Source organism: Capra hircus, chromosome 6 (genome assembly GCF_001704415.2).
Source record: "Capra hircus breed San Clemente chromosome 6, ASM170441v1, whole genome shotgun sequence".
NCBI classification, from domain to species: domain Eukaryota; kingdom Metazoa; phylum Chordata; class Mammalia; order Artiodactyla; family Bovidae; genus Capra; species Capra hircus.
Window position 1 is genome coordinate 106,014,811 of NC_030813.1, and position 12,407 is coordinate 106,027,217.

General features: G+C 42.5%; 1 protein-coding gene across 1 annotated transcript in view; it reads right to left on the reverse strand.

Annotated features, from left to right (window-relative positions):
- CLNK (cytokine dependent hematopoietic cell linker) overlaps positions 1–11,733 on the reverse strand; it is a 204,081-nt gene extending 192,348 nt beyond the window's left edge. The window contains exon 1 of the mRNA XM_018049927.1: positions 11,570–11,733. Coding sequence (XP_017905416.1) covers positions 11,570–11,620 — 51 coding nt within the window. The 5' untranslated portion in view covers positions 11,621–11,733. The remainder of the gene's footprint in view (positions 1–11,569) is intronic.

Genomic DNA, 12,407 nt, shown 5'->3' on the forward strand with positions numbered 1-12,407 from the left:
CAGATGAGGGAGGTATGGATTCTTTCTTGGGTTGGCCAAAAAGTTCATTTGGATTTTTCTGTAACATGTTATGGAGACCTGAACAAACTTTTTGGCCAAGGCAATATATTGATGCCTCCAAAAGTCTGAGTCAGTTTTACCAGGCTGGAGTCCAGATATTGGTATTTTTTAAATACCCCAGGCATGTTACCGGGCAGTGAGGCAGAGGAAGTGGATGTAGGATCCTCAGTCCACTCATTCCCATCTGCTCAGCACCCACCACTCGCTAACACTTCTCACTCTTACAGAAAGTACAGTCACCACACTTGATTCTCCTAGGTCCTGCATGCACGCTCAGTCACTGCAGTCGTGTCTAACTCTTTGTGACCCCATGGACTGCCTGCCAGACTCCTCTGTCCATGGGATCCTTCAGGCAAGAACACTAGAGTGATTTGCCATGCCCTTCTCCAAGGGACCTTCCCTGACCCAGGGATCAAACCTGTATCTCCTTCACTGTAGGCAGATTCTTTACCCCTGAGCCACAAGGGAAGCCCCCACCCCACCCCCCACCCCCAGCAGTCCTAAGCTCATCCTAAATGGAAACTCAGTAACTCACCGCTCAGCAAGAATCCTCCATATGTTTAGAGTTATTTCTGAGTTAATTTCCAGTGAAATGTTGAAAGGAAATCTACTTCTATCTCAACATTTACGACACCGGTCAGCGTGGTAAAGGCCGCCAGGCAGCAACTTCTAGGTCAGGTCTTGTCTGTAGGCAAAGAGGAAGTAAAATCCAAGTCCATACGACCATGGTGTGCTTAGTCACTTGGTCGTGTCTGACTCTTGAGACCCCATGGACTGCAGCCCGCCAGGCTCCTCTATCCATGGGGATTCTCCACGCAAGAATACTGGAGTGGGTTGCCATGCCCTCCTCAGAATTTACTCATGTATTCAGCAAACATGTACTGAGGTCTGCTAAGTGCTGGACCTGGTCCAGATACTAGGGATTAGACACCACAGAGCAAGGCTCTGCCCTCATAGCATTTGTCTGCTTTTTCCATAGTACTTCGTTTTATTTTTTATTATTGCTTTATCGAGGGATAGTTGCTTTACAATATCGTGCCAGTTTCTGCTGAACAATGAGGTGAATCAGCTGTATGTACTCATCCACGTCCTCCCTTCCCCCCGCACCTCTCGGTCCTCACAGAGCACTGAGCTGAGCTTCCTGGGCTGTAACAGCAGGTTCCCACTGGGTACCTGTTGGCACATTGTGGTGCGCATAGGTCAACCCCAATCTCCCAGATCATCCCTCCTACCTCCCACCATGTCCACGTCTGTTTTCTATGCCTGTGTCTCTATTCCTTCCTTGCAAATAGGTTTATCTGTACTACGTTTCTAGGTTCCACATACGTGCATTAATATACATTATTTGTTTTTCTCTCTGTGACTTCACTCTGTCTGACAGTCTCGAGGTCCATCCATGTCTCCACAAATGACCCAGTTTTGTTCCTTTTTAACAGCTGAGTAATATTGCATTGCATATAAATGCCGCATCTTCCTTTTCATTCCTCTGCGGATGGACATTTAGGCTGTTTCCGTGTCCTGGCTATTGCGACTAGTGCTGCCATGAACACGTGCGTGCATGTGTCGTTTTGAATTATGGTTTTGTCGGGGTACACGGTCAGCAGTGAAATTGCTTCTGGGTTATACGGTTGTTTTATTTTTACTCTTTAGGAAACCGCCATACTGTTCTCCATAGTGCCATAAATAACTGTAAGGGAGTGAGATTAAAGATGTATATTTATAAATAATAGAGGAACATAAGGAGCTAGTGGGATACAGTGGAGGCATGCCCAGAGGGGATCCACCAGTTCCCTGTGAGTCAGGAACTTCTTCCCAAGGCCCCTAAAATTTTCCTTAGAAATAACCCTGACCCCTACTTGGGACATGATAATGGGAGTGGGGAAGGGTCTCTAGGCTGAGGAACCTTTCCCCACACCCCCCACTGCCACCCCCAGGTCTGCAGATCTTTCTCCAGGAATCTCCAGGATCTAGAGGTGATCTGAGATTCTGAGATAAAATAGTATCATTAGATACTTGCCTTCATTCAGGCACCTTGAGAGGCTGCAGCATCCCAGAAATGAGGAAATTTCATCGCATTTTGTGCATTCATTTTCTATAGGAACTGGGGCATTGATTTCAGTTTCTCTTCCCAGTTAGCCACAGAAATAAAGCCAAAGCGTGGCTCTTGCTGAAAGGGAAGTGATGCTCCAGTGCCATCTGTCAGTCACAGCAGGGCGCTTATTACAAATGGTGCTAACATGTCCAGGGTTGGTTCTGCCACGGGGTTGCTGCCTGCATCCTGCCTGCGCCAAGAGACTCTACCCGGCTTCCTAGGTCCCATGGTCAGAAACGGTCTGAGCAGGAAGAGACCCTAGGCCCTCTGGGAATCCACAGGAGGAAGATACCTTTTTCCTTTTTCATGATGCCTGTTTATTTCTCTAACAAGGGAAAATACCAACTGCATTAAGAGGTAGAGGCCAATACAGGGCTAATCATAATAAATGCCACGCCAAGTGCTAGAATTGCCTGAATGTACACCAGGCTCCAAAGCCTAAGAGAAAGGGCTGGAATATGCTCGTCATTAATTTATTTTGCCATGTGCATCTATGCTTTCATTTCAGTAATACAGTTCCCCTGGGGTTTTCAGACCCCTAGGCTTCTGGGGTGCCCTGGTAGTCCAAAATGAACCTGTTTGAGAAATAGCTGTTCCATCTTACCCTGCCCTCCCTATAAGTCTCTTTCACCTCCCTCAAGGTATAAAGAGGGCCATGTCAAGAGAGGTGCATGGCTTGACTGGGATTCTGAGAGTAAAGGGGTTCCTACCCTAGTCATCCATTTGGGCCATTAATTCCACCATTTTGGAGATGATCCCAAAGATTTGCTCACTTTGTAGGTTGAAAAGTATTTTGTAAAGGTAATGGATTTGATGGTTAAAACACATCAATATTTCAGAAAAAACTGAAATTAAAGAAACAAGATTCTATAGATTGGGAGCATGCTTAAGACCTCCAAAAGAATGTACATTAAATTTGGGCATTAAAACCAGAAAAGCTACTTCTGAGCTCGTAACCCACCTGGGGTCTCAGTGGATGTGTTAGGAAGGAAAGAATTGCTTTATAAATAGATGGAATTTGGAGGAGAATCTTAATCCCAAAATAATTAATACCCTTATGGTATCATAAGCAGTTTAAACAATTGGAAACATGTAAAGTAACAAATCACATTTCCTTGTTATCCAGGAGAACTCTTGTTCTCCACTGGGAGTTCACCCATGCTACCAAACTGAGACATTTTTATCATAAATATTTCTGCTGCATTTCAACCAGATCTGAAATTAATATTTCATGAAGGGAAAACAATGCTTTTGCAGTAAGGACATTTTTTTTTTATTTGCTCTCAAGTATTTCTCAGTTATTCCTCAAAGATGAAGCTTATAAAAATACTGGCCTCTGTTTATTGCAAAGTTTAAGAAACATAGTTGTAATAATGATAAGGTACTTAAATAGATATAGGAAATGACCAGAAGCAAGCTAAGAATTGCTGAAGAGGATGTTAGAATCAGTCACAAAGGTAAGGTGCGTAACTGCAACCAAAACTGGGTCAAGGCTGGAGGAATAGGTCTAAATTAAAAGTGGATGTTTTTTCTCATTAAAGCAAGAAAAGAAATGAATATAAAATAAATGCAACCTTCATCTAATTCCCTATACGATCACACCCCAAATACATAAAGTGATGGCTGTTATTTGGAGTTGAAGGAGGGTGTGACATGTGGACATTTGTATATTTTGTGAAGAGGGGCAGGAAGTGTGTGTGTGTGTGTGTGCGCATGGTGCACAAATTTTGAGCAAACATATTGAAATCAAGATGTCTCAGATGCAGATATTCATTTATTTGGTCCCAACCATATGTAATTTTCCTCTATTTTCGTATCACAAATGAGAAAGTTACATTTTAAAGGTACACGTAGTTAGAGAAAGATATATGCTGATTGGATTTCTAATTCTATGTCCTGGTCAGGACAATCAGCTAAATTTAATTTAACTTTTAATTTTATTGGATTTTCGATGAATGGAGGCATTTGAAGTCAAGTGGATTGCTATTATAGATTTTTTTTAAAAAAGAGTATGGGAGATTGCTTTCCTAGTTTTTCTATTAAGTATGGACATATTTTTAAAAAGATTTTGCAACTGTCTTGATAACAAATAATTCCCTTCAATATCTTAAGGCCATGTTCATGTGCACCCATTTTTTATTTTAAGTGATTTTGAAAACACCCTTAATGAACTGGGTGCAGTCTATTGCTTTGGAATTTATTCCTGTTAGTGCTTTTGGTTTTCAAAGCCATCTCTTTTTCTCTTCTGCGGAGAGAGTTCCTTTTTTTTCCAGTGGCAAAATTAGTAAGATTTTCCCCTGCCCCCCTTTCCCTTACTTTGTAATAAATGGCCTCTCTATCCTCTCTTCTCCTCATTCACTCATTTTGCTTTTCCCCTCTCCCCTTTGTCCTCCCTTCTTCCTCAACTTCCTCCTCCTTTCCCTCCACCCTTCCCCTTTCTGCTCTTTTCTCCTTAATATTATTTTACTGTTCAGATAAAATGGAACTAGAGCAAAATAAAATGCAGATTATCAGGAGCCTAGTTTGGTGTTTCCTTGTTTTTTCTAAGTTTACTTGTTGACCCCGCTCCTTTTCTCATTTGGCACTCAGAGATGATGCTGGAAGCACACTGACCAGGGGCAGGCCCTGCCAGACCTGGGTTCCCGGGTGGCTCAGTGAAAAACAATCCCCCTGCAACGCAGGAAGCACGAGGAAATGGCAACGCACTCCAGTATTCTGGCGTGGAAAATCCCATGGGCAGAGGAGCCTGGTGGGATACAGTCTTTGAGGTTGCAAAGGAGTCTGACATGTTGTTTAGTGACTAAACAACAACTGCAGGCCCAGATTAATCCCAGCTGTGATGAATTCTCCACTGATCAATTAATGCACTAGGGCAGAACCAAAGGCAAGTTTTGGGAAAAAGGAAGATGTAAGAAAATAAACTGAGGTTTAGGGATGGGCCTATCTATTTATCTGCCAATCAGAACATACAGGACAGCAGACCTCCCAGGGATGCTTCATGTCCGATGGTGAAAGCTTGTTATTCTGCAAGCAGTCATTTGTTAGGCACCTGCTGTATGCTAGTCATCTCTGAGGACCTGTTTCACCATAAGGACTTCAAAGAAGTTTGAAGGAAACCTAAAAATACATGAAGAGGCCTGAAAAGCCAGTATTCCCTGATGGCTCAGGCAGTAAAGACTCTGCCTGCAATGTGGGAGACCTGCCTTCAATCCCTGGTTGGGAAGATCCCCTGGAGAAGGAAATGGCAACCCACTCCAGTATTCTAGCCTGGAGAATTCCCTGGACAGAGGAGCCTGGCGGGCTACCGTCCATGGGGTTGCAAAGAGTTGGACAGGACTGAGTGACTTTCACTTTCACTTTCAAGAGTAATATAATCTAACAATAATGATAATGTTGATGATGATACTATTTACTGAATGCCAGAACCCTATTCAGGACATCCTGTGTAATTTAGACTCCATTGTAAGGCAACAATCTGAGTGACCCAGATTTTTCAGTATTGAACCATTCTGTCATTGTGTTCAGCACGAGTCCTCTTGAGCCAAATCTGTCCAGCAGACACATTCACAGTATGGATTCAGATGAGACCATCACTTAATTTGTGACTTCAAATGCATTTAGAACTTAACTCCTGAACTGAACTTCCTCCATGTAATTAAGGTTTTCTTTATCCCCTTTTCTATTCAGGATTACTTCCCTAGCCAGGGGCAAGTCAGGTCTCTAAGTCCAGGTCTGCCAGATAGTATGGTGAATTGTACAACTTGAGCTTCTATATCTCTCTTCTGAAAAAAATGGGGATATAAGACCTCATGATCATGGAAGTGAAAGTATTTTGTAAACTATTGACTGTTAGGCAAATCTAGTTCAACAAGTAACTACTGAGCAATTTCTATGTACCATGAAGAATACTGAGGATATAAAATTGACAAGGAAAGTATTCTAAAGGAATTGGCATCATTTTTTCATTAAACCTTTGTGTTTTCAGGGGATAAGTACATTTGGGGAGTTGGAAGATACTCCTAAGGCTTTGATAAATGGCTGATTAAAATAAATGCAAAAATGACGAGATTACCTTTCTGTAGAAATCAGCTGATAATAAGACTTCTTTAGGTCAACATTCTTAGAGACCCAAACTCCCAAAGATTCTAATGACAGTTTGCCCGAATATAAAATAACTCATGATAACAGTGCTAAAAATGATAATGTAGCCACTCTCATTTATATTTCACTTCATACTTGTTAGACACTATAAATGTAAATTTTACATACTACATCTCATTTCTCTCCACACATTCAGAAGTTAGGTATTGCCAATTCCAATTTGTAAATAATAGCCTAAGTTTCTGAGAAGTTAAATAGCTTGTCTAAAATCATCCTGCTAGGAAGGAAAGGTTTGAACTAAAACCCAACAGATGGATGGGGTGGTTTAGTAGGGAGAACTTGGGAACAGAAATAGGAGTCTGGGATGAGCAGAGTGTGGAGGGACTCTGGGAGGGTACCAGAGAGAGATGGAGCTGGCCAGCAGATCCCTAGACTTGCCCAGCTCTATGAATATTCATAAGTAGCCATGGGGTGGGGGGTAGGGCACAGACTGACTCCTAGGTGCCTATCAAGTCATTAGATCATCAGTAGCTGGGCAAATCCACCTACTGTAATGACACAGCTCGGACTCTGTGCTCATCAAGCTAGCTCCTGACAGTTATTTGATATCTCGTGTAGATTTACCTGCTGGGAGGGAACTTACAACTTGAATACACCCTTCACACTTGAACAAAGTCACAGAAGATGGATGTATGGGCCAGAATACCAGAGTGAGACAATGCCCTCAAGTCCTGTTAACTCAGAGTGCCTTGTATAAAATTAGTCTTCTGAATCTGCTGATTTGATGATGAAACATGGGGCCTTGGGTGCCCTGTAAAGGCAGATGTTGGGCTTGACTACTGGCCACCCTTCATCTTTACCTCTTGCTAGAATCAACAGAGAAGACATCACAATAAGGGCTGTGCCCTCAAACACATGGCTACTGAATTGCCATGTTATGTCCAGACCTTTTGGCTCATCTTATTTCATAGGGCAAATAGCTATTCACAGAGCCATCTAAACTGGTGGGGTTCTAATTCTCAGGCTTAGGTGTTTGGAAAGCAATGTTTCAGTGAGCATCACCAATGAAGTATAAAAATCCAAACTCACACACATATTTTACTATTGCTAAAGGTATATCTGGGAGTCCTAAAATGCTCCTGGTTAGTTGGAAGGAAAGTGATGCCATGATCATGACCCTGAACACATTCAGCAGGGCCCTGATGGCATGCAATGCAAAGAGCAGGAGCTTGGGATTTCAACAGACGTGGTTCCTCTTTCTGCTGTGAAATGGACAATGTATGGAGTCTCTCTGAACCTTGGCATCCTCTTGTACAGAGTGAGAACTAATTTATCTACTAAAACAGTGGAAAACAATGAGTATTCATTGCCCAGAACACAGCAGGCATTCAAATGGCAATTTTTCTGGTCACTGGTATTTGGAGAACACGGTTAAAATTAAACTGATTAACCTTAATTTTGAATAAACACGGTGATGATTCCCAAAGTATTCTGTCTGCAAAAGTAACAAAAATAGCAAAATTTCTATGACCGCTGTTTCCCATAGTTCTGGTTTTCATGATCATTTTTCTTTATCAAGTCACTCCTATCTAACCTGTATAATCTGATGTTTCTCAGCCTTATTGGTAAGTTACTTCGCCAAATTGCTGAAAGTTTTGTTCAATCTGTTAAAAATCTTAAATCTGACTTAGATTTAACTATTTATCTCTATTCAATAATTTAACTCCATTGAACATTTTTCTTATGCTAGGAAGCGTAGGCACAGCCTGGAGCAACTGTCCAGAACTCAAGTCTTGGTGGACCTTGGTGATTGCCTACGAGGGTGAGCCTGACTGCTTTGTGTGATGGCATTCGTAAAATGGTACTTCCAGCACTAGCTCAGCTACCTGTTGTGATGTGGCAGCAACACTATACAGATGCCATTTGTCTGTTTCCTGAATGTCTCCTCTGTGTCAGACACAATATATGCCTTCACTTTCATCCTCATAGCAACCTCTAGTGTGTACTAACCCACACTGTTTCAAACTACATAATACAAACAACAGCTAACCAAAACTCAGAGAAATTGAGTCATTTACCCCCAAACACATATTTAAATCACACACCGCATTCATATTCACTTTGGCTGATCTCAAAGCCTCTTTTCTATATCACCATACTGTCCATCCTCATCAACTTTTTGAGCCTCAGTTTCAACATCTAACATTGCCCTGCCTACTTTGTTAAGTTGTTAAGATCATTAAATTAAAAAAAAAGTGCCCAAGGACTCTGCTGATTCTATGAGGCTATGCAACTGTGGTATATTACTATTCTCTAATGAGATTATTAAAATAAAATATTCATAAAATTTTCTATATTAATAAATTTCATGCTGATTGTGAGCATGTTTTAAGCATAAGGCCAGAGCTGATGTGGCGTAAGGATAAGAGAGTAATGGAAGAAAAAAAAACCATTTATTGAGCACATACTTAATCGTCATTACTTAGTTGCTCAGTCATGTCTGACTCTTTGCAACCCCATGAACTACAACATGCCAGGCTTCCCTTTCACTATCTCCCAGAATTTGCTCAAACTAGTGCATTGAGTCAATGATCCCATTCAATCTCTTATCCTCTGTTGTCTCCTTCTCCTCCTGCCCTCAATTTTCAACATCCGAGTCTTTTCCAATGAGAAAGAGAAAACAACAACAACATTTATTGAGCACATACTAAGCATTGTTTGCCAAAATGTTTGGGTTTTTCAGTTACATCTTACGGAAACACTCAAATGAACTTCTTGGCCAACCCAATATTAATATATGCTGTATGTTATTTAATATTCATATCATATTATAGAGGCTAAAAAACGTTGTCAGTACTAGTGATGTGCTCTTGCTACATTATAAAGATGTAGGACTGGAGGGAATAAAGTAGCATATCTGGTCAAGCTGTGGAATTTGGATCCTGATCAACTTACTCAGAAGTAAAATCCTACAGTCTTTTCAAGAGAGCACCTGACTTATGGCAAAGTGAGCTAGAGACAGGTTCCTGGGCATTAAGCCAGGGTTGGCCAGGTGGTACAGAAAACCACAATCTTTGGTTTTAGAATGGAGTTGTTCATAAAATCATCTGAAAGAGCTCCTTGGAGAAAAGAAAAGCAATGTCACCATTAAGAGGGCTGGGGTAAGGATGTCCCAGGTGGTTAAGAATCTACCTGTCAATGCCAAGGACATGAGCTTGGTCCTTGGTCTGGGAAGATTCCACATGCCATGGGGCACCTGAGCCTGTATGCCACAACTATTGAACATGCAGTCCTACTGAGGCTGTGCTCCCCAGCAAGAGGGGCCCCTGTAATGAGAAGCCTGCACACTGCAATGAAGAGTGGCCACTTGCTGCAACTAGAGAAAGCCTGTGCACAGCAACAAAGGCCCAGTAGAGACAAAAATAATAATAACTAATTAATTAATTAAAAAGAGGGCTTAAAAAACCACTCTAGGAATGCACTCAGAGTGAGCTCTATGATGCTGCAAAGGAACAGTGGCCACCTTTTATATCAGCCAGAATCAGGTGCAAATCAGGGTAGTTTTCTATTCTGTTACCGATATTAGTGATGGGACAACTTTGGATATTAACTTGGCCACTCAAGTTCTTCATCTGTAGACCAGGCAAAACAATATCTAACTCTCAAGTTTGGGTGTAAGGATTAAGTGAGTTAATGCATATAGACTGGTTCACTTAGTTGCTACGTCACGTCCGATTCTTTATGACCCCGTGGACTGTAGCCCACCAGGCTTCTCTGTCCAAGGGATTCTCCAGGTAAGAATACTGGAGTGGATTGCCATAGACTGGTTGGTAAGAGATAAATAAACCCCACTTAACCTTCTTGCTTCTCTAGGGCATATTTTATCTAAAGTTTCTCGGATAATTTCTGAGACTTTGTTCTTTCTCTGCTGACCTTTGCCTAACTTACAACTGACTTTCTGACTTTTGAGGTAACTGTTCCTAGCCTACAACTGACTTTCTGATTTTTGACATAACTGTTCCCTGTGGTCTGGGTGGTTCTTGAAGATCCAAAGGAACAGCATTGAGAGGTCATGCTGCAATAGTGGGGCTTCCCAGCTGGCGTTAAAGGATCCACCTGCCAACGCAGGAGAGATGTAAGAGAGGACAATTTGATCCCTGGGTGGGAAAGATCCCTGGAGGAGGGCATGGGAACCCAGTCCAGTATTCTTACCTGGAGAATCCCATGGACAGAAGAGCCTGGTGGGCTATGGTCCATAGCGTTGCAAAGAGTTGAACATGACTGAAACAATTTAGCATGCACACACACCACAATAAAGAGAGATAATTAGGTAAGTAAATGGGTACATCCTAGTGAAATCAGTACTGATGGAGTCCAGCTACATCAGTATCCTTTAAAGTATAGACACTTTGATGACACATTCTCTTTTCTGTCTTATTCTAACTCTATCATTTGTTTATCTCTAAGAAGAAGAAACATCTAGAAGAGATGCCTCCTGGCACCCATAGAGGGTGGGCATTTCACTCCAACTTCACTCTCCCTCTTGAGCTCCTTGCCCCTGGAGAGGGAAGACAATGAGCATGATTGCAAAGTCCACACTCCTTGAGCCCAACACAGAAACAAAACAAAACAAAACAAAACAAAACTTCAATTTAGAACATTTAAGAAATATTCACCCACAGAGGCTCCAGGAGTTAACTTCTACTTTCAATGGTCTACTTTGAATGGAGGTTGCCTTTCCAGGTGGCTGTTGTCATGAACATCAGTCAAGAAAGCTGGTGACCAGCCTGACCTTAAATCTGAGTCGCCAACAGTCAGGAGAAGATTGAAAACGTTTCATCTTTAAATTTTTGTGGGTCAGTATCTCGATTCTCTCTTCCAGCAAAGAAAGGGATCTTTAAAAACCGATCAAGGGAGCTGGTTTCTTTTCTCCCTTTCTATGCTTTATAGATGGCCCAGCATTCATGTTAGAAAACACCTTTTATTCTTGCTGTCAGCTCTCTCTCTCTTTTAATTTTTATTTTTACTTTATTTTACTTTACAGTACTGTATTGGTTTTGCCATACATTGACATGAATCCACCACGGGTGTACATGAGTTCCCAAATATGAACCCCCCCCTCCCACCTCTCACCCCATATCATCTCTCTGGATCATCCCCGTGCACCAGCCCCAAGCATCCTGTATCCTGCATCAAACATAGACTGGCGATTCGTTTCTTACATGATAGTATACATGTTTCAATGCCATTCTCCCAGTCAGCTCTCTCTTAATGGTCCTCTATGACAGTGAGATGAGGCTGGCCTACAAGGTTTACCTGAGCAGTGTTGGGAGTGCAAACAGCCTTGTGCTGAGATGTCCCTTGCATGAGGGGTCCGTGAGGGCATTACGGAGAACTCCAGGAGCCAGTAATCCAGGAGGCAGGGGGTTGAAATATTCTCAATGTTCAGCAGTGTCCTTCAGCAGAACTCTCTTCCTACGTCCGTTTAGGTTTGGTTTCCTGTGAAATGCAGCCGCAGAGCTTGGGTGGTGTGACCTGTGTAGGGCTGGGACTTCCTTTTCTTGAGTTCAGTGCAGTAAATGAAGCTATAGGAGGCTGAGGTCTCCAACCCGAAGGGTGTCCTTAAAGACTCATGAGGTCCTCATGTGGCACTTTGAAATTACCAGAACATCTGGAAACATTGCTGAGTAACATGGAAGCATGTGGGTTTATATGTACATGAAACGCTGATTTGGCATCCCTAGTAGCTCAGCTGGTAAAGAATCCGCCTGCAATGCAGACCCCAGTTCAATTCCTGGGTCAGGAAGATCCGCTGGAGAAGGGATAGGCTACCCACTCCAGTATTCTTGGGCTTCCCTGGTGGCTCAGATGGAAAAGAATCTGCCAGTAATGCGGGAGATGTGGGTTTGATCCGGGGTTGGCAAGATCCCCTGGAGGAGGGCATGGCCATCCACTCCAGTATTCCTGCCTGAAGAATCCCCAGGGACAGAGGAGCCTGGCTGGCTTCAGTCCATGAGGTCACAAAGAGTCGGACATGACTGAGTGACTAAGCACTCAGCTCAGTAACACTGATTTATCTTGTGACATGATGTTGCTGATGGCTTCCTGAGACATCCCCTCTTCCCCAGGCAAGGCATATGGACCGAATCCTTCA